This window comes from Lycorma delicatula, chromosome 2, assembly GCF_047948215.1.
Source record: "Lycorma delicatula isolate Av1 chromosome 2, ASM4794821v1, whole genome shotgun sequence".
Lineage (NCBI taxonomy): Eukaryota > Metazoa > Arthropoda > Insecta > Hemiptera > Fulgoridae > Lycorma > Lycorma delicatula.
The window spans coordinates 155,215,921-155,242,836 of record NC_134456.1 but is presented as its reverse complement, the minus strand read 5'-3'; the positions used below and the strand labels follow the sequence as shown (position 1 = coordinate 155,242,836).

General features: G+C 30.6%; 1 protein-coding gene across 3 annotated transcripts in view; it reads left to right on the top strand.

The window, feature by feature from the left end:
- Positions 1-26,715, top strand: part of Cbl (E3 ubiquitin-protein ligase CBL) — a 246,952-nt gene extending 220,237 nt beyond the window's left edge. For 2 of the 3 annotated variants that reach the window (XM_075356510.1, XM_075356508.1), the window contains exons 8-13: positions 65-192; positions 10,199-10,305; positions 12,808-13,053; positions 15,641-15,743; positions 16,368-16,570; positions 20,162-26,715. In XM_075356510.1, the coding sequence (XP_075212625.1) occupies positions 65-192; positions 10,199-10,305; positions 12,808-13,053; positions 15,641-15,743; positions 16,368-16,570; positions 20,162-20,265 (891 nt within the window). In that variant the 3' untranslated portion in view covers positions 20,266-26,715. The remainder of the gene's footprint in view (positions 1-64; positions 193-10,198; positions 10,306-12,807; positions 13,054-15,640; positions 15,744-16,367; positions 16,571-20,161) is intronic. The other variant, XM_075356511.1, reaches the window with a different exon arrangement.
- The last annotated feature ends 201 nt before the right edge of the window (positions 26,716-26,916 follow it).

Sequence of the window (26,916 nt, the reverse complement as noted above, 5' to 3'; positions counted from 1 at the left end):
AAAATATTTTTTTTTTTTTGCTATCCACTATTTATTCATGTTATATTTATTTTTGTATTTTTAGGGTGGAAGAAGTCCTATGATCTCACCAGGAGCATCACCATTATTGTTGAGAAGAGGTACTGCACCACCTCCACCTCTTCCACCAAGAAGATCTTCACCCATATTAGGAACTTCAGCTAATAATTCAAGGTAATTTTTAAATAATTAAAATTAAATTTTTTGATTTTATTTAGATTTCTATTCAGTATTAGTAATTTAGATGAGCTTAAAAATGAATCATGTTTTATAATTACATTTTTTTCAGTTTCTTGTTGGGTAAGGTATTGCCTGTTTATTTATTTTGAAAAGAGTAAATGAATCATGTAAAAGTTGAAAAAATTTCTTTTGAGTATGTAATTAAATATATTAATAGTATAGATTAATAATTTTGCAACTCTGTTATTATGCTCTTTTCTATCAGTAGATTACCACATAGGAGGAAAATTAAATGAAGAGTTTATAACTAAGTCAAATGCCATCAAAAACCCATATTCAGAACTCATTGTCCAGAATATCATAAAAACCTGTTCATGTAGTCTGAAGGTATAAAGCAAATGAAAATTAGGTTTGTTATCCTCCCATCCCTGAATGAAACTGTCCTACTAGATAATCAAAGTGATATAGTAATGTAATGGAATCATCTGATTAGTACAAGAATGTAACTTTGATTTCAGAAATGAAAAACAGAAAAGAGTTTTTTGTCTCCACTCCTTTATGGGGATTTGAACGAGACCAAATACCATCAGACAGTATCAGCTACCTAAGGACCATTAAATTATGTGAAAAATTGAGTAAGATTTTAAGATATGGGTAGACCAGTCTCCCTGTCTTCTTGACTGACTGACAAAATAAATTTCATTAGTACCATGTATGCAGAAATCATTGTGCCAAATTTTATCCAAATTAATCCATTCAGTCTGTAGGTATTAGGCAAAACACTGGCCACTTACATATTGGAATTTTTCAATGCTAAAATTGTGGTTTTGGTTAGGGTTTGGTTGTGGTTTTGGGGCCATGAAACATTAAGATCTGAAAAAACCCTGACATACAAAATTTGATTCGATCAGTATACTTTACATAGCATAGCATACTCTTTAATTATACAGTATAGCTGTATAACTGGGAAAGTAAAAATATTTTAAATAATTTTCATCACCAAGCATCATAAACAAAAATATTTGAAATAATACTCATAATAATGTTAATAAATTGTTAATAACAAAAAATATTTTTTCATGAAGAAGTTTCTATAACCTCTCTTTAGTTCTGTAATAAATTAATGTTCTTCTTGCTTAGTCCTCTCATGATGATGTTCTATTCATTAGGTGTCATTTAGTTTTTATCCATTTTTTGAGGTAATCAGTTGGAACACTGAAAAGTCAATAAATTGTTAATAACAAAAAATATTTTTTCATGAAGAAGTTTCTATAACCTCTCTTTAGTTCTGTAATAAATTAATGTTCTTCTTGCTTAGTCCTCTCATGATGATGTTCTATTCATTAAGTGTCATTTAGTTTTTATCCATTTTTTGAGGTAATCAGTTGGAACACTGAAAAGTCAATAAATTGGTAAAAATATGGCTGTTAAAAGGTAATTTATTAATTATAAAAAAAACTATTTTTAACATAATTTCTACAATCATTATACATTATAATCTGATCTCTTTTGTTAATGACCCAAAAGTGCTGGATAAAACTTTTTGGGCTGCTGTCTTATACTCATATTTAATTTTCAACAATTCCATCATATAAATTTAAATTAAATAAAAAATCAAAAACGTTTTTTTATAAAGTTGTTAATGTTGCTATGGATTCACTAAAAACTGATTAAGGTATTGTTGGTGTCTAATTTTAATAACTTTTTAAAGGCATATTATTTGTTTTTCATTTTATTTTAATTATTGTAGTAAAAAATGAATTGCATAAAACATTCTATAGATTGGTTTCATCATTTGCAAAAAGGTTTTTCATCCACATTAGTTTTTAGTAGTTCATTCAGGAAAAGGTGGGTTGTGGCTAAGTTGAATTAGATTTTGAAAAAGTTGCCAATCTAATTGCCGCTCCTTGACCTCAGCACCAGAGTGTCACAGGCACACCTCCCTTTCATACCATTATTTAAATTTCACATGCACACTTTATTTACACCTATACATATATACATCATATTACATCATATATAACTACATATATGTATATATATATATATATATATATACATAACACAATACATACAAGGTCTGTAAATAATGTGACTAATTTTTTTGGCAGCCAAAGTGGCAACACTGTAAAGTTACTAGTAAACAAACATATGGTTTATATGAACAACTGATTTATAATAGGTATTAATAATATTTTTAGTCTATTGTTGCCATGTGATATGTAAATAAACTTTTTGTGAAACAAGTTTTTGTTTTGCGTTACAAAAATAAGTGATACTAATTATGAGCAACGTAGTGCAATCAAGTTTTGTGTTAAACTTGGTGAGAATGCTAATGAAACTTTTTAAAAATTGAAAAAGGTTTATGGAGATGACTCTCTTCATGAGCCCAAGTTTTTAGGAGGTTTAAAGCATTTTCAGATGGCCAGGAATCAGTTGTGGACGATCCATGCTCTGGAAGACTGTTAACATCAAAAAGTGACAACAATGTTGAGTGAATCAGAGACGTGATACATGATTAACTGTCAGAATGATTGCAGAACAGTTGAATTTGAACCATACCACAATCCATCAAATTTTGGTACAAACGAATTGGGCATGAAAAAAATTTGTGCAAAATTGGTCCTAAAAAACCTCACTGTTGAACAGAAACAACAGGGTAGAAGTGTGCCGCAATTTTCTAGGGCGAATTTAAACTGATCCTGATTTTCTAGAAAATGTTATTAATGGTGATGAATCTTGGATATTTGAGTACAACCCAGAAACAAAGGCCAAAACAAGAAGTGGCACACTTCAAGCTCACCACGTCCCAAAAAGCAAAAATGAGCAAATCAAAACCATGCTAATCTGTTTCTTTGATAGTAATGGTCCATAAGGAGTTTTTGCCTAGAAGACAGACTGTTAATCAATATGTTTACTGAGAAATTCTTGAAAGACTGTGGAAAAGAGTCGCCCACGTGAGACCAGCCGTCAAAGTGGATGCTGCATCATGACAATGCACCTTGTCACACAGCTCTCTCAATTAATGAGTTTTTGGCAAAGAAAAACATTCCTATATTTCCTCAGCCACCTTATTCACCTTACTTGAGTCCCTGCGACTTTTTCCTGTTCCCAACTTTAAAAAAGCACCTCAAAGAACACCATTTTGTAACAGTTGCAAACATAAAATAATGTAGCAAACCATCTGAAGGATATTTCAGTTTCTGAGTTCCAACACTGCTATGAAGAGTGGGAAAACCATTTGAAATGTTGCGTGGTTTTCCAAGGGAATTATTTCGAAGGTGATAGAATCCATATATAATTGGATTGTAAATAAATTTTTTTTCCGAAACAGTCTCATTAATTTATTTACAGACCTTGAATATATATACATAACTCGTATTACAATGATGCCGACCTCAGATGGCTGGGTCATGTCCTCTGTGAGTCATTGATGATGACAATGCCTGGAACACCCTGCCATCTGCCCCGTCAAGAGCTAGTGCCTCATTGCCACCCTCACCCGACATCTTCACTGCCTTCTTCCTAAAGTAATTTTTGCTGTAGTACACATCTAAACCAACAAGCACATATACTTGCAACCTTCACTCCTTGGACCCCCTCCTGGAGCCTTTTTATTAATTTTTCTGGGCCCTCTGCCTCATCCTTGACCCTGATCTGCATGTCTTCTCCCTGTCCCTTACAGACAGAAAGGATTTCAGGGTCCCCATTGGTTACACTTCCTTTGACCTCTTTCAGGAGGTTGGTGAAGTCCTCTTCTCCTGCATATTAGCTGCCTTAATTATTAAGGTTTTAGCCTTCTTGACAGGTGCTTTACTGACTGACCAATCTCTTTTGGTCTTGTTCCTGGCTGCCCTCTCAATGTAGATAGCCATTGTTCAATTGGTCCTGCGCTAAGCATACTCCAGCACCTTCCTGGTAACGCAGACCGCATCCCCCTCCTCTATTCCAAAGCAACGTCTTGTTTAGCTTGCAGGAAGATTTCTGCAATCCTCTTCCTTAAATGGAGGATGTTCCACTCTCCCATCGATGAATCTATCACCAGGGTGAACAACCTCCTTTCATAGTCCTCCATGTCTCCCCCTTGCAGAATAGTGGTTATTTCCTTACAGATGAGAAGTTTTCCCTTTAACTGTCCCGCCAATGTTAAGTCCTTAATTCTCACAGCTGTCCTAAAGATGAACTCATAAAACCTGCTCTTCAACCTATCCAGGTCCAGCACCACCACTAAGTCCTTCTCCCTCTCTGCAAAGATTGGTTCTTTCATCTCCACAGTCTTGAGGAACCATTCCCTGTTCCACTTCACTGCCACCAGAACATCTATATCCTCATTCTTATTCCCTCCTCAAGTTGCCAGAGTAATTCACTGTCCCTGACATACACTGTAGTCTTTTCTTTTTTTCCTGTTTACCCTCTGGTAATTACCGTTGATTACTTCAGAGGATGAGCGAGGATAATATGTGTGAATGTAAATGAACTTTAGTCTTGAACAGTCTCAGTTCGACCATTCCTGAGATGTGTGGTTAATTGAAACCCAACCACCAAAGAACACTGGTATCCACGATCTAGTATTCAAATCCGTGTAAAAATAACTGACTTTACTAGGATTTGAACTCTGGAATTCTCAACTTCCAAATCAGCTGATTTAGGAAGATGCGTTCACCACTAAACCAACCCGGTGGGTTATCCACCCTAGTCTGGCATGCCACTTCTTTAGTCTCTACCATTCCCTCAAATAGATGTTAATCCATGAATCTGCAAAAAAAAAGCTTTTACCACTCTCACCATATCCGCAACCAGATCCTTCAACTACCTGGCTATATAACTTTTTCTGCGTGAGTGTTCTGTTCACATTAAGTAACTCTTACGTACTTGGTCAATTCACCTTGAGGGGTACCTTCCAGCCTCTCCTTCACCTCCATTTCTACGGTTACTTTTTTGACAGAGCGAGCGGCTTCTCTTCTTCCTTTCCTTCATCTTTTCCTCTGCCAATGCTATCTCAGTCGACTCACTCGCCGTAGAGTCCCTCAAACTGTATGCGTATTGGAGAGCCTGCTGCTGTTGGGTCCTACTATGTTTCACCATTTTCCGAGAAAACAATTTTCAGAAACACTCTGTATTTTGAATTATTTTATTTTAAATAAGTTCAACTTAAATGATAAGTTGTTTACTTACCAATGTTATTTATTATTGTTAATAATAATTTATATTACCACTTACTGATATGTTATCTGTTATCAGCTAGAGATAACTGAATAACACACAAACAGAAATCGATTAATTTACAGAACTTATTCTTAACAACATAACATGAAGAGTATACTTTAATAAATATGACATGTAATGTATAAATGTATATATGTATATAATGTATATATGACAAATAATGGGCAGACAGGAGTAGGTTTCATAATGAACAAGAAGATAGGGAAGAGAGTAGAGTATTTCAAAACGCATAGCGATAGAATCATTGTAATAAGGATAAAATCAAACCCTAAACCGACAACGATTGTTAACGTCTATATGCCTACAAGCGCCCATGATGATGATGAGGTAGAGTGTGTATATGTTGATGAAGCAATTAAACACGTAAAAGGAGATGAAAATTTAATAATAGTTGGAGATTGGAAAAGGCAAGGAAGGAAATATAGTGGGTGAATACAGGCTGGGCAAAAGGAATGAAAGAGGGGACCGACTTATAGAGTTTTACACGAAGTATAATTTAGTAATTGCCAACACCCAATTTAAAAATCATAATAGAAGAATATACACTTGGAAAAAGCCAGGCGATACTGCAAGGTATCAGATAGATTATATCATGGTTAAGCAAAGATTTAGAAATCAACTCGTGGACTGCAAAACTTACCCTGGAGCAGACATTGATAGCGACCATAATTTGGTGATAATGAAATGTAGATTGGGGTTTAAAAACCAGAAGAAAAGGTGTCAGATGAATCTGTGGAATTTAGAGAAGCTTGAGGAAGAGGAGGTAAAGAAGATTTTCGAGGAGGACATCGCAAGAGGTCTGAGTAAAAAAGATAAGGTAGAAAATGTAGAAGAAGAATGGGAGAATGTTAAAAAGGAAATTCTTAAATCAGCAGAAGCAAACTTAGGCGGAATAAAGAGAACTGGTAGAAAACCTTGGGTTTCAAACGATATATTGCAGCTGATGGATGAACGTAGAAAATATAAAAATGCTAATGATGAAGAAAGTAAAAGGAACTATCGGCAATTAAGAAATGCTATAAACAGGAAGTGCAAACTGGCGAAAGAAGAGTGGATTAAAGAAAAGTGTTCAGAAGTGGAAAGAGAAATGAACATTGGTAAAATAGACGGAGCATACAGGAAAGTTAAGGAAAATTTTGGGGTACATAAATTAAACTCTAATAATGTGTTAAACAAAGATGGTACACCTATATATAATACGAAAGGTAAAGTCGATAGATAGGTGGAATATATTGAAGAGTTATACGGAGGAAATGAATTAGAAAATGGTTTTATAGAGGAAGAAGAGGAAGTTGAGGAGGATGAAATGGGAGAAACAATACTGAGATCTGAATTTAAGAGAGCATTAAAAGATTTAAATGGCAGAAAGGCTCCTGGAATAGACGGAATACCTGTAGAATTACTGCGCAGTGCAGGTGAGGAAGCGATTGATAGATTATACAAACTGGTGTGTAATATTTATGAAAAAGGGGAATTTCCGTCAGACTTCAAAAAAAGTGTTATAGCAATGATACCAAAGAAAACAGGGGCAGATAAATGTGAAGAATACAGAACAATTAGTTTAACTAGTCATGCATCAAAAATCTTAACTAGAATTCTATACAGAAGAATTGAGAGGAGAGTGGAGGAAGTGTTAGGAGAAGACCAATTTGGTTTCAGGAAAAGTATAGGGACAAGGGAAGCAATTTTAGGCCTCAGATTAATAGTAGAAGGAAGATTAAAGAAAAACAAACCAACATACTTGGCGTTTATAGACCTAGAAAAGGCATTCGGTAACGTAGACTGGAATAAAATGTTAGGCATTTTAAAAAATATAGGGTTCAAATACAGAGATAGAAGAACAATTGCTAACATGTACAGGAACCAAACAGCAACAGTAGCAATTGAAGAACATAAGAACAATTGCTAACATGTACAGGAACCAAACAGCAACAGTAGCAATTGAAGAACATAAGAAAGAAGCCGTAATAAGAAAGGGAGTCCGACAAGGGTGTTCCCTGTCTCTGTTACTTTTTAATCTTTACATGGAACTAGCAGTTAATGATGTTAAAGAACAATTTAGATTCGGAGTAACAGTACAAGGTGAAAAGATAAAGATGCTACGATTTGCTGATGATATAGTAATTCTAGCCGAGAATAAAAAGGATTTAGAAGAAACAATGAACGGCATAGATGAAGTCCTACGCAAGAACTATCGCATGAAAATAAACAAGAACAAAACAAAAGTAATGAAATGTAGTAGAAATAACAAAGATGGACCACTGAATGTGAAAATAGGAGGAGAAAAGATTATGGAGGTAGAAGAATTTTGTTATTTGGAAAGTAGAATTACTAAAGATGGACGAAACAGGAGCGATATAAAATGCCGAATAGCACAAGCTAAACGAGCCTTCAGTAAGAAATATAAGTTGTTTACATCAAAAATTAATTTAAATGTCAGGAAAAGATTTTTGAAAGTGTATGTTTGGAGTGTCGCTTTATATGGAAGTGAAACTTGGACAATCGGAGTATCTGAGAAGAAAAGGTTAGAAGCTTTTGAAATGTGGTGCTATAGGAGAATGTTAAAAATCAGATGGGTGGATAAAGTGACAAATGAGGAGGTATTGTGGCAAATAGATGAAGAAAGAAGCATTTGGAAAAATATAGTTAAAAGAAAAGACAAACTTATAGCCCACATACTAAGGCATCCTGGAATAGTCGCTTTAATATTGGAAGGACAGGTAGAAGGGAAAAATTGTGTAGGCAGGCCACGTTTGGAATATGTAAAACAAATTGTTAGGGATGTAGGATGTAGAGGGTATACTGAAATGAAACGACTAGCACTAGATAGGGAATCTTGGAGAGCTGCATCAAACCAGTCAAATGACTGAAGACAAAAAAAAAATAATGTATATATGTAGCTATTACGTATATAACTACACACATGCTCACACTCAACAATTGTCATATACACAGTTATAGTTTGAGTAGTTGTTCCAAACTACACATCAGTAAAAGCACAAAAAACTGTCAAAATAATGATGAAAACTAGGCACAAAGAGTAGCATGGAATCGACACTTCCTACCACTTTAAACTCTCTGAACGCACTCACTAAAAACTTACCTGGGTGACAAAAACATACTCCTACTATCTAGGAAGAATACTCCTTTTCTTTGAATTGGAGCATGATGCTTCATCAGAAGTTCACATTATGAATTCATGTTATAACAGTGGAATTAGATTAGCATTCCTTGATAATCATAAAAACACTGTAGGCATAACCCTGAATTTCTTCCATGAAGGTAATAAAGGATCGAATTGCATTTTGATTCAGGTAGTGATGAACCCATGATTCATTCTTTGTAACAATACTGTTGAACATATCTTTTTTACAGGCATACCAAAAGAGATATTGCAAGCGCTGGCCCATTCAGTTTGTTTTGTGTTTCTTGGACAACTGCCCTTATCACTTTTTATCATGCCTTAAATAATAATAATAATAATACCCTGCTGAAGTTGCTTTCCTGTCTACCATTACTTGTTTGTCAGGTTGAACCATCTTTTCGCTTGCAGCACTCTTGGTTCTATTGTAGTCTGTACAGGGCAACCGAGTTGGTGTTTATGAACAACTTTTAGGAGTCCCAGAGAGAATTTATTGACCAAGATGTACATTGCATTACATATAAGTTCAATTCACAAAGTCCTTTTGTCCATAAAAATAAGAGCACGCTATTCTTTTAATGTATACTTCTCTTGTATAGTCACCAGTTTTAAACTTAGCTGTGCAAATGTGTGTTTGCTTCCTGGCAACTGCTAACTGAATATCATTGAGTTTGATAATGTCTTCTCACATTTATTTATTTTCTGTTGAAATAATGCATAGTGTGATTCAATATTTTAGATCACTGTAGTTTTCTAGTAACATTAGCAGAGCAGGTAAGGAAGGATAGAAACTAATAATGGTCTTTACTGAAGGATCCTACTCAGCTTGTAGTTGGGCAAAGGGTAATGAAGAAGACAACAGCAATTATTCAATAAATTACTAAGTTTATTTGGGTTATTATTTTACATGTGCTTTTTATTTGCTCATTTTTTGTAGCAATATATTGCTGTTTATTATCTTTTTAGAAAAAAGATATTTTTGGCAGATAAGTATAAAGTATACATTTTTATAATGCAAGCAGTACAAGAGTATACTAAGGGGAACATAAAAAAAAATAATTTATCCTTTAAAGCCAAAATACTACTATTGCCCCTTGCTGGTCCGCAGCATTATTATTATAAAGAAATGTTATATATTTAAAAAATTGCATATTCCATTTACAACATGTCTCATCCCGAACCTCCTAGTTTTTCTCTTTCCTTTCCTACCATGTGTAAAATGTGTGCTCAAAAATATTTCCAGTCTGTCTAGATATTTTACTGGACAGATCAAGTTGGTTTTTTTTTATTCTGCTCTGAATGGATCGCAGATATATCATCAAGCATTGACAGACCTTCAAAGTAATTTTCTGTTAGCAATAACCTCAGAAAACTCCTCAATCAGGTAATAAATGAGTATTTTTTAGGAATTCTCAGAAGAGACTCAAGTTTGGTGGGATCTGATGATGTTTAAGTGACTTATTTGTTGGTCATTCCAAGCAGAATAAAAAAAATTCATCCAGTAAAATGCCCACGGACTGGAAGTAGATTTTCAGCCCAGTTTTTTTGATGTGTAAGATAAGAAGGGAAAGAAAGCTGAATTAAAATAATAATTTGATAAACATATTTATTTTGATTTGTTATCTGTTACAGCTGTAATCAGTTAATGGTTCCAAAAGAAGATGCACCACCACCCCCTCGAAGTACACAGTCTCTTCCAGAAACTATTCAAGATTCTGATCCTGATACTTCTAATATTGGTTTGTATTAAAAAATATTACTTGTCAATCATGATTTACAATTATCATGCAGTAGGTGTATAATTTTCTTTGCCCGTATCATGGCTTACCCCCAAAACAGATATGTTTCTTAGTCAGATTTTTCTGATGAAACTTAATCAAAGTCAAAACCAGAAGGCATAGCAGTCTCATTCACCAAGTCTTGTGATATGGATGTTAACTTAATGACCCAGTCATTGAAATTTAAAAAAAAATTGTTTGCTTATCTTATGTTTCTGTCTACTCTTGTTACAATTCAAATAATAATGATGAAAACCAACAATATGGCAGACTTTCATGGTATTAATATTTAGTAGAAAAATATTAACTATATTGACTAGTGTTTTAAACAAAAAGTAATGAAACATTTTGAAATTAATTTTTCTTCCTAACTTTTTGTTAAGTGATATTCAAGCAAGAAAATGGTGAAAATCATCTAATAATCTGACTTAGAGTAAGTATATAGATTATCATGCAGATTAATTTATTAAATGAACTTAATTATAAGAACTTCAACTTATAAGAAAATGTATAAATTGAAGGCATTTTAAAAGCTGAATTTATTTTAAATTTTTTGTAGGTGAAAAGTGTTTGCTAGATTGTAAATATGATATATATGGTGATGTTTGAAATAATATTCTAGGAGGAAATAAATGAAATAAGATAAATCGTATTATGATTCATATAATGAACAATCTAATTTTACAACAAAAATTGATGTGACAGATTATATTCATACATCATGTTTTACATTTTAAATAATTGATATGGTTTTAAACATATCTATTTATTATTTTATAATTAATCATCTATTCTGTGATGCTGCTCTGGTCAAGCTTTTTCCATAGTTTCCTTTGATCTAGTCATGCAAAGTTCCTTTTTATCATGGAATAGCATACCCTTTTGTAATATGATCTGTTTAATGTATCTTTATGCATCAATCAGAATAAAAAAATTACTTATAATAGACATTTCTCTTCTTTCCAACCAATTAACAAACATTCACTGAAAATTTTCTTGAGCTAAATCATTTTTTTTTCAAATTTTAATTGATTTGTTTTAGTGTAGTCTAAAATTATAATATTAAAAACTAATGAAAAAAAAAACATTGATGTAATTTCATTTATGAAAAACCTATGTTGTCACGTTTAAAGTGTTACATGTGACAATAAAAAATTATCAATACCTATGAATTTATTATCAGTTTTGTTAAAAAAAAAAAATATATATAATAAGAATATATCTTTATATTATACTAGATTTGAGATTTCTGCTTCAAATTTAGCTTTATATAATAAAAAATTTAAAAAAATCCTTTAATTTAAAAGTCCTTTAAAAATACAATTTTATATTGCACTTTGTGTAATAGAATCTTCTTTTTGCACTCATTGCACAATCCTAATGCTTTTACGCTGACCCAAGATGAAGAGTTGACAAGGTTAAGGACTCCGGCTAATTCCTGTTTAAATGATAAGTGTGTGTCTTTGCAGTAAATATTATACTAAATCAGTTGCTACCTGTTAATTATGAGGGAAGTGTTACTGCAGCATAAATTTGTTTATTCTCTAACTTTGTAGAGTAATAGCAGTCCGACCAACGCAAAACAATGAGAATGGACGCCTCCCTAACGTTTTCTCCAGCGCTACCACAATGAAGGAGAAGATTTTTTAAACAAAATTGTCACAGGGGATGAGACATGGGTCAATTTCAAAACTGAAGAAACAAAAGAACAATCCAAACAGTGGATGCATTCTCCTAGTAAACCAAAGAAGTTCAAGCGAACCTTCTCCAACAGAAAGTGTATGGCTACTGTGTTCTGGGACCGGAATGGAGTTCTCTTGGTGGAATTCATGGAACGTGGCATGACCATCACTGCAGCCTCATAGTGCGTGACTCTTCAACGTCTATGAAGGACAATTCAGAATAAAAGGAGAGGAATGTTGTCATCAGGCATTGTCTTTCTCCATGACAATGCTCGGCCGCACACTGCAGCTGTAACAAAGAAGCTCCTGCAGCGTTTTTGTTGGGAAGTGTTTGATCACCCACCATACAGGTTGGACTTGGCTCCATCCGATTTTCACCTCTTTGCTCACATGAAATGCTGACTAGGAGGACAACATTTTTGCACAGATATCGAGCTGCAGACCAGCGTAGAAACACAGCTGAAAACACAGGTGGCTCTGTTCTATGATGAGGGTATTGGAAAGTTGGTATCACGCTATGACAAATGTCTAAATCGGAGTGGCGACTATGTAGAGAAATAGCGTAACTATGTAAGTACTTGTTACAAATAAAACATTGTTTATTTTCACTGTGGTTTTGTGACCAATCAGACTGAAAAAAAAATAACCCTCGTACCTGTTCATATTTATTATGTTACAAGTTAGAAATTCAATTTTTGTTATAATTTTTTATCTTTTATGGATAATTACTAGATTTATTTAGTATAGTAATTAATAATTATCTTAATTTTTTTTATTACAGTTGTGGGGGATGCAAGGTATGATGTTCTACAAATGCAACCTGGAATGAACAAAACGACTCATATCAGACATCAGTCATGTCCGAGTTTAGCTTCAACACCAGTTACTAATTTACCATCAAAATCCAGTACAACTCCTCAGTTCCCTCCGAATGAATCACCATCTAGTGGTGGATCAAATGTACAGTTTGCTGAATTAGCTAATATCTCAGAGGAACCTAACTATGAGAATGCAGTTATCTTACCCGGTAATGACTTTTTTAAATTCTTAAACCTGTACCATTTTAATATAAGTCCATTTATGTTAGAGAATTCATCAGAATCAAATCACTAAATTGGATAAGGAAAAATTTATTATGATCGTGAGTCAAAAATTATTTAGACTTTTTGTTCTACGATTTATTTACTCAAAGGTAGAGGGATTCAACATGTACATAATTTTTTTACAGTCCTTTGTAAATGCCCGTTGTCCAGTGATTCACAAGCCTGTGTATTCCTTCCAAGAAGAGGTTTTTGGTTGGTCATGAAGCCACTTTTGCACCACTCTAAGTCTGTGGAAATTAAATCTGTGGATCGCAAAACATCCTTATGCGGTCCAAACAGGTGTAAAAATATGTATTATGTAATTTAATAGGCATACAAGGAAGTTATGTGATGCCCACATCAGACTTTTTAAAACAAATACATTCATTATGTCTGCGATGATAACATGAAAGTGTTTGTTGCCGTGAAAAAAAAATTCAGAACAGTATAGGTCTTTACAATGCTCCACAGTGAAATGGCTATACACAGGATTACAGATTGTTCACAGTGTAAACTGTGCACTGTGGTTAAATGAAGTAACTGTATTTTTTCTAAGAGACAACCTATATTGCCACCAATTTCAATGGAAATTCTTACTTCCAAATCCCTTTTTTCATCATCATTATTAACTGAAATTATGAAATTATGTACGTACTATGACATACTATGATTATATTGTTAAACAAGTAGTTGTTATTCCACTATTAATTGCATGCATATTGTTTGGAGTAACAAAATTGTATTCTGGTTTTTCTTTGTTGAAGATCAGGAAGTGAAAAAAGATTTTCTTTACTGACAGCCAAAATAGTGACTCTTCCAAGTTAAAAGAACTGTCCTTTATAACGACCCCCCCTAAATTGAAACCACCACTGAAAAGTTATTTTATAATTCTTAAATGACAGACAAACTCAGTTCTTAAGTATATTTAATAGCAATTTTTTTGTATGCATATCCTTTAAATGAAATTAAGAAACATTGAAATTGTCTATCCAGAAAAACAGGTGAAAATAGGAAATTTTTTTGTAATATTTAGTATTTTTTTTAAACTCAGAGAAATTACTTAGAAAAGTACAAGGATTAAATATAATATGAAATTTAATATTTTCCATTGACGGTTCATAATATTTAACTCTACAAAGGCAAGTTTTTTTTTTTATAATAAATTCTATAGTCTAATTTGAATTCTGCCATGTGCCCTTGTGATCTCTATTTTATGTTTGGTTGATTTAATAACATATTCTGATGCAGTAAATGTAGAATATAACACTGCTACTTGATTGGTTGTGTTTACATGATATTCTCTTCTTTAATTATTTGTTTCTCTATGGTAAATGTTGTCATATGCACATAATCACTTTCTGTTTGAAAAAATTTTATTGGTGATACTGTAAATCTGTAAAAGCAATAAAAAAATTATAAAAAAAAATAAAATTTCTAATCCAAACATAGATTAAATTAAGAGAAACACAATTGATCACTGTTAAATGATTACTGTTAAAATCAGTTGATCAAGGTATGCTATCAAAATGGTCCTTTCAGAGATTTGTTAGTGCAAAAATGACCACATTTATTGATTACCTGATGGTAGAAAAATTACAATTTGGTAGGTTGTATAGGCAATATGAAACATCTGATAAAACAAATTTACAGATGTTCATTTGAAAAAAAAGTTATAGAAGGGAACCTTCATATTAGTAGAATAATAGAACCAAAAGTTGATTCGATCATTATGAAAATCATTGCCCTCATGTACAAGATTCACGGAGCAGAATTTCAAGAAATCCAGCCCCCCTGGTGTGATACAATATCTGAAAAACAACAATGCATGGACTCACACAGGAAAATCTAGAAAACTTGATAACACATTAATCAGATAAATAAAATAAATCTTTTATTCTGATGTCTGAAATTATAAATATAAAAACAAATTATAAGATAATAATATTAACCAAAATTTTTATAAACTTGCTTTATACTTTTTAATTACACGTTAATTAAATTATTATCATGCAGTGCATGAGTTTAATTAGTAGGTTAATTTGGATTTCAAAAGGTAACATCATATATTGAAACATCACATAGCCATTTTGTAATTTTTTACACCCTCACCCTTAATTTACCACTGTATGGGGGGATGTTCACAAAAGTAATAGTTGAATATTGTATTGTCATCCAAGCTTAGTAACTGTCTAAAATTTAAATTAAGGATGCAAGATTTGAGGACAAACATGAAAAAAATAACATTGTGAGTTAAAGAAAAGCAAGTAAAAAATAAATGTGATCAAAGTCAATACAGATTATTTAAATACAGACATTAGAAATAATGTTAAGGTTATATATTAAATATAAAAGATTACAAAAAAATGATTCATAATTCAGAAGCACTATAGAAATGTATTTGAGCATATATTTATACATTGAACAGGGTGATACAGATAAATTTTTTTTTTTTAATTAGTATTAATTTAAAATTCATTGACAGAGTTTTGTCTTGTTGAATTTACATCAATCTATTTTATCATCTATTTTCAGGAAATACAAGTATGTTAAAACCAGTGTACTGTCCTACAATGAGTGTTGAGCAACCTGTCATTTCTGCAGTGACTCCAGTAAAATCTCCTGTACCTGAAAAAAGGTAATTATTATTTTTTAACAATTATTATTAGCTAATAAAATGAGTAAAAGTTATTACTTTTTTTATATTCATTAATTGCTAAGTAACTTTAGTAAAAGTTTGGTCCTAGGATTGACAATAAACTGATTATACTTATGATCTGGTGGTTCTGCAACACCGGGACATCTCATGAAGATGCTTTCTGGAAGTTGCATGGCTGAAATAAGGGTAAATGCCATTGATCAATATTTAATTAATTTGCTCTTGTAGATAATCAAAGTGAAAAAATGATGGCTGCAATTTCACTGAATGCTGCTGGCATTGTTTTTTTGGCATAACATTAATATTTTTGCACAAAATTATCACAGCACTAATTGCAATTTGAAACATGGTCATAAAAGAAAAAGAAGTAAATAAATTTGATGAAATTATTCTTTAATGTAATATTATTTTTTTAACAGCTATAGTGTAAATTAAAAAAAAAAATTACATTGTTTATGCACAGTAATCAGCTCAAAGGCTGGATTAATCTATTTAGTGCTAACATACAAAGCCTCACTGCAAAGCCCTAATGTAACAAAAAAGTTATTTCTATAATGCCTTAATACAATCTTAAAAGTAATGTATACATAATAATGTTTCTAGGTTAGAGGCAGTTATAACTGTGTGCACTCACCCTGTACCATCACGAGGTTCATCTGTTGAATCACAGTCTTCATCCACAAGCAATCACAGCCATCCCCTGCGGGGCGGGGGTGTGGCTTCACCTTCACCTTCTCCTGAACCACCTACAGCACCTCCTTATGAAAACTTGAATATGGACCATATAGCACGCCTTACATCTGAAGGTAATCATAAAAATTTTGTGATTTTTTTTTTTTTAGTTACTTCTCCATGAGTTTAATTGTTCCATAATTAAAACTGCTATATCATTACATCAAAATCAGTCATCATTTGATTGTATTCTATAACTAATACATCGCACTAATTTTGTTGCTAAATTTTCTCTATAATTGACTAAAAAAGTGAAAATTAAAATAAAGTACAATACAGAATGATTGTTAATTGTAGAAGGTTTATCTGCTGTCAAAAATAAACTTACTGTATTATCAATATCATAAGCATTTTTTCCAGAAACACTAGACCTCTCTGGTGATGAATAGGGGGATACTACTACTGTACACCAATGGGTTTTTCAAATTCTTTTCTAAATAAAATGTCTGAGGAGAAAACAATAAAAAATAAATCTATTGAATGGCCTAGAAACAAAAGTCTTCAGAATATTATTTAGAAATAGAAATTTTTGTTTAATGAATTACAAACATGCAACCACATATGGACTTAATCAACATGTGTTATTTACATGAAAAGAAGTTTGTCACTATGGAAAGTCAAAGTTAAAATGAACATTCTGTAAAGATTTATACAGAATGTCCCATAATGATGGGACACATTTTAAATACAGATATCTGGAGTTGCAATAATAAGTTTTAATGCAAGCTGTGGTGAATACATACGTGACATACAGGAGTTTTGCATACTACATTAAGTTTTGAAAATCACAACCTTCAGGTGGCCACCATTACAAGAACATTCATGGGCTCTATCCTTAAGCTGCAGAATGGTGCGAGGAGTGTGTCAACTGCAATTTCCCTTCTGATTTCTTCCTTTAGTACATCAATTGTTCATGGTTTGTTGACATACTCTTTCCTTCAGGTAAGCCCAAAGGAAGTAGTCTGCTGGTGATAGATCTGGTGATCTAGCTTTGATGTCACCAAAGTGAAATAAGGTGCCCTGGGAAATGTTGGCGGAGAGTTGCTATAGGATGTCATGCTGTGTGACAGGTAGCGCTGTCATGTTGTATCCACATTTCTAACAGACCGCGATGTTCTAAGAATGAGAAAATATTGAGCTTGTGATTATATCGCTCATTATTAACAGTAATGGCAGAACCATGTCTGTCGTTGAAAAAGTATGGACCGATGACACATGCATGAGTCACGGCACACCAAATGGTAACTTTGACACTATGCAGAGGTTTTTTGTGTACATTGTGAGGGTTTTTTTGAACCCCCAAAACCTACAATTTTGCATATTAATGTAATCAGATAAGTGAAAATGGGCCTCATCTGATGAGATTAAGTGCTCAAGAAATGTTTCGTCCTTGTTGCACTTATCCAAGAGCATATCACACAATGTTTTCTGACTAAGCCTATCTGACGGAAGCAAATTCTGTGCTGTATCTTATACGGATACAGGTTCAGGTCTTGTCTCATAATCCTGTGGATGCTGTTACAGGAAACATTCACTTCCTCAGACAATCAAGGGTAGACTTGTTTGGATTTTGCTGCATGGAGTTTGCAACACGTTGAATTATGACATGGGAATGAGACTGTTGAGGCTGTTCAGGAGGACCTTTTTTTGTTGGCATTTCCTGTTTCTTGAAAGTTCCTCACTGCATGGAGGATCATTTTCCATGATGGTGCATCATGTTCGTTGAAGTGTTGTCTGAATTTCCTTTGTGCTGCGATGATCGAGTCTTGAGAAGCAAAGTACACTTCTAAAACTTAAGCAATTTCTCTTGAGGTTCATGATATTATCAAGTTAGACACCTGCAACAAATAATGACAAAAAAACTTGCGTGTATTGGCTTTCTAGAACAGTAACATACAGGTATATAACATTACTCATGTCCCTCCAAATTACAAATAAAATGTTCCCATCATTATGGGACACCTACATTGGCCATGAATAACAAATATCTATAAATTAAAAAAAAAATTAAGACACTAGCAATCATTATTTTCAAAAAATCATGTAGGTTTTTAAAAAATATATTGAAATTCTGTTTTTTTATAACAGCAAATTAATAAATGTTAACAAAATAATTTGTGATCCAACCACATTAAATCATTCTGATCTTCAAAACTGAAACTGGTAAACGTTAATGAATTTCTTCACACTTAGTGCATCAAAGATTCCAAAATTAAGTTTCGTTCCTCTAACTCAGAACTCTTGCAAATAATCCAACACTGATTCATTAGAAAAAAAAAAGATTACACTGGTTACTGTCAAATACACTGACAGAATTCCACATCTTTTTAATTAAGCACAATTATGGATACATCTGAAGAATCAAAATAGCATATTTACCACAGTCACAGCAGTGAAAGGAATTGACAAATTATAATGCACTAAATTGCAACCAATCACAATTCCTCATTTTTTTAACCTATCAGAAGAATGAATCAGAATACAATCACAGTATGTAACTCCTTTTAGTAATGTCAGAACTGAAAACATATACCAGCCATTGGCATATACTAGCCAATTACAAAACCTAGATTTTTTATTAATAAAAATGACTTATACATATAATCATTTAGGGATTAGCAAGATTAATCATTTAGGAAATTTTGACCAACTGCAATTTAAAAATTAGTTTGACCTTTGCCCAATTAATATTTCCAATAAGGATAAAATAAAGTTTAGCACACTCATAATTCACCAATTAAAATTCCATTATAGTTTCTTTTATCTAACAAGGCTTTTATTTAAAGTATATGAAAACTTGTAACTCCATGGATGTAATAATTTATGATAGTTTCAAAGAAGAAGAAAATATTTTATTGCAGATGATAAGGTAACATATAACTATTTGATTTTTTATTTATAGTTTTCTAATATTAGAAATTGAAAACTTTTAAATATAAAAGTTATGTTGTTGGTGCCTGGTTTTGAATTAACTTTATAGCCCTCAGACGTATCCTGTATAAATTAGTGTTTAGGAAGTTCATAGTACTTTTTACAAGTTAGTTGCTTACAAATTGAAATTTTATCCATTTTTTGTTTCATGGATCACCAAAACCCACAGTCAGTCTTATTCAGTTTGTGTCATTGATCCGAAAAGGTCAGAGATAAAAAAAATTTGCAATTTGTAGATTTTACTGATGTGTAAAATATATTACAGCATTAAAATACAATAAAACATTATACTAAAGAGCATATTGTGATGATTGGAGACCACAGGTTTTCTGGAAATACAGAGAAAACTGTTTTAGTATAAATTTCATTAAAATTCTGTGAACAGATCATGAAAATGATCTGTCTGAAGTAGATATGTAGAGTTAGAACTAATCTGCATAAATTACTTTTTCATATGATACTTTGAAAGAATTACTATAACAAAAGAAAATAGTGATGCAATGAAATTTTTTGTTTAATAGATGATACATAGAGTACATGAACCCAATTTAAATTAATCAAATTCAGCTTTTTTTTGACAAAAGCCCACTCACTTTCTGATTTATTCAGTGAATCAAAGTATTTTCATCATTAATTGTTTATTACAACTCGTGCACAATATTCTGTACAGTTCTTTGACAGTATTTGTTTACTTTCTGTTCAGAGTATATTGTAATATCTGTTGTTTATTTTAGGTTATGCACAAGAAGCAGTAATCAGAGCTTTGGGGATAACAAGAAATGATGTTGCAATGGCATGGGACATTCTACATGAGTTTGCGACCAAACAGACTACATGATAATAAAACAATTTTTGTAAAATCAAATTTCATTTAAATGATCTTCTTATTGTGTTAATATGCATCTTATTGTATGTTTGGGACCTATAGTAAATATAATAAAACTTGATTATTATTTTGTTTTAATTGTAAGAAAAATAAGTTTTGCTGTATTGTAATTAGCCTTAGTTCCATATCAGTTCTGTTAAAAAAAATAATTCATAAAAGAGTAAAAAAGTTATGTCATTTTGTCTGTTAATATATTTCATTGTTATATTATTACATGCACAGTTATGATTAATGTGGTTTGGTTTTTTTTTTATTTAATGTTTGATCTCAGGGTTAAATATCATGTCCTGTTTAAGCAATTAAACATGAATGAATTGTGTTTGTAAGAACAGACAGGCTAACTAACTATTGAATTTACATTTTTAATGTAAGTAAAATTATTTTTTTTAATATATAAATAAATAAAAGAAAAAAATAAATTTTTAATGCATTTATCAAATTTTTATAATTTAACTTTAAAACTTAACTTAACTTAAACTAATTTAACTTTACTTGTTCAGTAATGTTGATTAGTTTCACCAAAATAAATCAAAAAAAATCTTGAATACTGAGATTTTTTGAATTTGAGATTTAATATTTTTATCATTTAGTTTGTTATTCTTGATTTTAAAATTAAATAAAAAAATAAATTGTTTTAATGCTTCATTTTAGATTGTAATTTTAGCAAATGTATCACATAATTATTTTGAGAAAGTATTTTTTTTTTATAAGTATACCAGTGTTTTTACTTCCTTGTATGAAATAAAGGTGATTGCAAAAAATTTCAGTTTTCAGATTTCAACGGAAATATCCATTTTGGCCATCCCTGAATCCATTTTAACTAGTTTCGCCGTGACATCTGTACATATGTATCTCGCATAACTCAAAAACAGTTAGCGTAGGATGTTGAAATTTTGGATTTAGGACTGTTGTAACTTCTAGTTGTGCACCTCCCCTTTTGATTGCAATCGACTGAACCAAAAGTGTCCAAAAAAGCCCAAAATCCAAAAAAAATTGGATTTTGGACTTTTTCTTAACTGAAATAATAAGCCATCATTGAGATCTTTTCAATGATATACCATAAGTGGTACTTATTTTCATTGGTTCCAGAGTTCCAGGGGAAGGCACATCGGTTCAAATCAGATGTCATCTCCTTTTTTCTAACTTTTTTTTTAATTTAAATATATTGATTTATTAATAATAATTATTAACCATTGATTGTAAAACAAAATTATGATAAATAATAGTTCAATAATAACAACAACAAAAAAAAAAACACATGAAAAAATATCAGAAGTTATTAATGAAATAAAATTTTATGTACTTTTCATTTTAAAAAAATATGTATATATAATTTAATAGGCATACAAGGAAGTCATGTAGTGCCCATATCAAATTTTTTCATTAATGGATAGTATTATGAGCATACGCACAATTTCCTTCCTAATTGATCTAATTGTGACTGATACTATCTTATTAACTAGTCAGTCAGATTTAATTTTTTATTTTTAATATAATGCAAGAAAAGTAAAACAATGGAAAAAAGTTTATATAAATAGGTTATTTATATTTTAGTTGTATATTATTTAACAAAATTACAATCTGTCATTACTATTTTATAATTTACTGGAACACACTTAAGTATTTTTTTTTTGTGTATTGTATTTGTACAAAAAATTGTACTGATTCATAACTCATGACAAAGGTAATAAATCATGCATTACCTGTGATGTTGATGTCAATTGTGCCACAATAAGCTGTAGAATTTGTTCCTTTAACATTGTCCTTTTAGGGTTAATTAACATTATTCACTTACAGATATTATGTGGAAATTATTCTTTCACAACTATTAAAACAAAAATTAGGAAAGATTCCTAATCTTTTAAAATAAGCAGCATTATCAGTAATAGGTTCATTGAATTAGGAGCTGCTGATTATCTCTAAAAGTTCTTTTGGAAGAATAATTTCAATGTAATTTAGAAGTAAGTTGTGTTTTACATTTTGTCGTACTGTTCATTACAACTATTACTATTAAGAAAAAGAAGTTTTATTTGATAAATGTAATATAGTTTAATATTTTTTAAAAGAATATATTATGTTTTGAAAATAACTGAGGTGAACCAAATATTGGTGAAACAGTATAGGATTAAAATTCAAAGATTTATTAAATGTTTAAAATAAATAAGAGTTCAATATTTATGTTCAAACATTCACTTGACTTTAAAGATAGCATAAAATGATAATGGAGAATTACATTACAAAAAATAACCAATAAAAAAAAAAATATGAATTTTTAGTTTACCCGAATCAATTATTCTTTACCTTGACAAAATAATTTTCAAAAAAGTATAAATCAATTCCAGTTTTAATTGTTAATCATTAAGTACTGGATTATAAAATTACATTATTTTACTTTTAGCAGAGTTTCATTTCTTTTTAATGCCTACTGATGTTGATGTACTTTTTTAGTTTCATGAAATTTTCCGAGTATTTCTTTTGAAATCCATTGAATTAATATAACTAGCTTTACAGAAACGTTTTATTAAATTAATAGACAATCCTACTTTTTTAAATTGTAAGTTATTGTAAAGTATATCGGTAAAATTTTTACAGCAAGGAATATTAGAGTCCTGCATTGAATTCTACATATAAAATGGTCATGAATATAAAGACAGTTATAATTGAATGCAATGACAATGTAAGACAATAAATGATTATAATTTATGGCATAAAAAAAAAAAAAATAATAAGTCACAAAGTGATAAATTCGCCCTTTATCTTAAACATATATATATTAAAAAATATAAAATGAAGAATCATTTTATTTTTATGTGTCATTTCTTTGTCATATTTACATTAAATTAAAATTTTTATTATATACATATATATTTAGATTTATTATTTTTATTTTTATGCCATAAATTGAAAGTATTTATTGTCTTACATTGTCATTACATTCATCTCCATTTTACCAATTTTACTCTTTTAATATATATATATAGAGCGAGAGAGAGAGAGAGAAAGTAAAATTGGTAGATTTCCTCACCCAGATATAGAAAATTGTATGCAGCCAATATCCTCCTTCTATCTCAATGTACTCTTGTAGAAAGATACAAAATGTCTTTTACATCAGGGTTTGTGGTAAATTGTCTTATTCAGTTAATCAATCTATGGTGTGAGATCTTATGGAAACGTTTAAGGTGTTCCTGTAGAAGGAAGACATTGGCTGAAAGATCTGAGAAATGAGCTGGCCAAGGAATGTTGGCAAAATAGCTAGGATGGATGTGAAACATATTTTGCAATATAATCATGCTTTGTCTAGCAGTGTGATTCATAGTTCTACAGCTAATCATTGTTTTCAGTTTCTTTAAACTGAGGTCATAAAATATGTAAAAAATCACTGTAATGATTAGCTATAACAATTACTTCATGTCTGTCAATAGAATTTTAGGGTCTACGAAAATTTATACTGGGCCTACAAAAATTTTATGCTTAAGTAAAAACTCAGCATGTCTAGCTAGACATGCTGAGTTTTTGCTTTCTACCTTGATTGAATGGTCTTTGATAGTTATGACAAGTTTGTTTATAGCACAGCATTAATGATTTTTATTTGTTTACATGCTTGTTAACATAAAAAATTAGCCACGATACTCATGAAAAGTTTTTTTTTAGAAATTTGAGATTAATTTCTTTCAGATAAGAAATTTTATGAATGAAAATATCTAGATAATAATTGTTGGCAAGGTTCATGCATAATCCCTATTTTGTAAGGGTGCAGTTTCAAAGTCAGAGGAATATTACTTGGATAGTATGAATGTTTGAACATGGCTTTTAATAGAGCTTCTAGGACTGATTCCTGCACATGAATGACATTATGTGTTCTCAATTTTTTGATTTTCTGGTAGGTTTGTAATCCAAAATAGCCTGCAGAAAAAATTAATCCATCAGTAAAGAATTGAGTTACAATTCTGTTCACTGTAGAAATTAAAACACACTTTAAATTTCTTCTGTTTACATTTTTAAGAGATTATAATTTAAAAGAAAAACTTAATATACATGATTTTGTGTTGTATACACCACCATTTTACCTCAATGGTTGATTAATGTGGCTTAAAATAACCCCTGTTTATAATTCCCATCCTCTTACTTTATAAATCAGTCTTACCAACCTTATTTTAATTTTCCTAAAAAACAGATGAGGCAGGCTGTATGATAGAAGCTCTATATTAATTGACCCATCAAAGTTTTATAAAAGTTAACTGTATTAAACAAGTAAAGTTGGTTTGGTAAAAAATTTCTAAAAATTGAGTGAAAATGGTGCATTATTCTGAAGGAAACAGAACCATTCTATAATGATAAGCTTCAATGATGAAAACTGAATATCTATTTTTAAAAGCTGAACAAAACATTTGAAAAGTAATAAACTATATTATGCAGCTTAATTGAATACAGTTATTTAGTGAAGTTATATATGAGTTCTACAGTTTAATATTATTCAAAATAATTTTAGATGGAAAGATTAAAAAAAAAAAAATTATAAGTAATAAAAAGTTTTAAATCAATTAGGAATTTAAAGGAAAGTATTTCAGTACTGTTTTTAGCAGTCTCTTCATTCTTGTTTGCATAAGGACCTTCATCCTAGGAATCATTGGTAATTGTTTCAAGGTCCTTCATATATAAAATGTCATCTTCATCTTCCTTAGTATCCATATTTTTGGAAGTGCAACATTTTTTAAAAGTACAGATTATAGTTTCTTCATTGTATTCAAGTATTCATTACTCTTTTACATAATGTAATCTTGTTTTAGTTTTTTCTTCTAAAGTCAAAATGCAGTCTGTAAGATCCCATTTGGTAATTCTGTCATTAGAAACTTAAAAACATTAAATGAATTTAGATTTTACATCTTATTGCCATTCTTACCAGTTTTCACCAATAATTTAATAACAAAGTTGTCATCCACTTTATCATTTCTCAGTATTCATAGTATTGTTAGTACAAGACCAGCTCCATGTAATGAGAAATCTAGGTAAATGGAAAATTAAAAAAGGTTTATCATACATACTACTCATATCATTCTAATGTTTAAAATAGGTATCAAAGTTAATAAACAGGCTTGGATATAAAAAAAAATGTATTTCAGTAAAATTATAAAGTTTCTCATTACATACATTTAATGTAATAAAAAAAAGTACAGTAATACATTACCAAAAATCCAGTGAGTAGAAATAAAAGAATCAGAATTTACAAAAGTTATCTGAAAAATGTTAACTGTTATAAACTACGTTAAACTTTTCATCTCTTGACTGTGTTACCTACCGATTCTTACCTGCCATAGTAGCACAAATGAATATCTAGGGTCCATAAGTTTCTTCTCCAATATAAGGTTTCACAATTCCAAAGGTGTATGCAGAGAAGTTAATGGTGTGAAAATATTTTTTCTTTATTCACAGGCATGTGTATCTATGGTACACATATCTGTATCTATATTATATTTTAATATAACATAATTAGTAGTACATTACATTTTATCAATTAACTCTCTTGATCTTTAGAATTATACAGATTTATTATTAGGTATTTAAAATATAAATATTATTTCATAATTTGTATAAGCAATTTTAAATGAATGTGAATTGTAAATATTATATAATAATACCTACTTTTATTTTTAAAAATTCTAAATTATTTGGTAATAGAGTGTTTGTTAAATCATTTTACTGTGCTGGTTGTTAATCTATAAATTTATTTAATGATTGTCAGACTTAACTCAGTTGGATCATGTAAACAGATATGTACTCCAAGATTTTAGTCTGTGATCTTTAGCTCAGGTTTAAATTTTTGTTATCTTTTTAAGAATTCCTTCCATATCTTTAAAGAACTGATTTTTTGAAAAACAAATGTTTATGTTTATGTAGAATACCATGTACATATTTAAATTGATTTTTCTGTAAATATTATAATTTATATTTATAATTATCGCACCTATCTGTGCTTAGTAAATTATTTTAAAAATAATTATTCAATTTTTTTAAAAATTCACTAAATGGAATTATGTTGTATATAGTTTGTTCATTTAATTAATACAGTATTTTAAATTTGTGAAATCTTCAACTGAATTTAATCAAGTTTTTGGTTTGAGATGTCATCAATTTTTTACAATAAAAATTGTGTTCATAAGATGTTTTTGATTTGTTTGGGTTGTAATAAATACAATTTGGTTATTTTTTTGTATTGTATAAAGTATAATTTTAACACATTCATTGCTAACTGTATGCCTGGTGTTTGATGATAGATTTTTTTCATTTTATTCATATATACTCTGTAAGGATTTTTTTTAACAGATCATTTGTATCTCTATGCTCAACATACATGTGTGAACAAGATCCCTAAAATCAAAAACCAATAAATGAATAAAAACAACTTTTGAAAGTCATTATAATATTACGTAGGAATTTATATTCCCTTACATGATAATTCATTTTTATTTTATATGGTTTTTTTTTTATAAATGCATTTAGGTTTCTTTTTTTAGAAAAATTATGAACTCTGCTTGTTTATATATTTTATGTAAGATCAGTAAGTAGATTTTTTTATTCTAACTGGCAATATTGCATTTATAGATC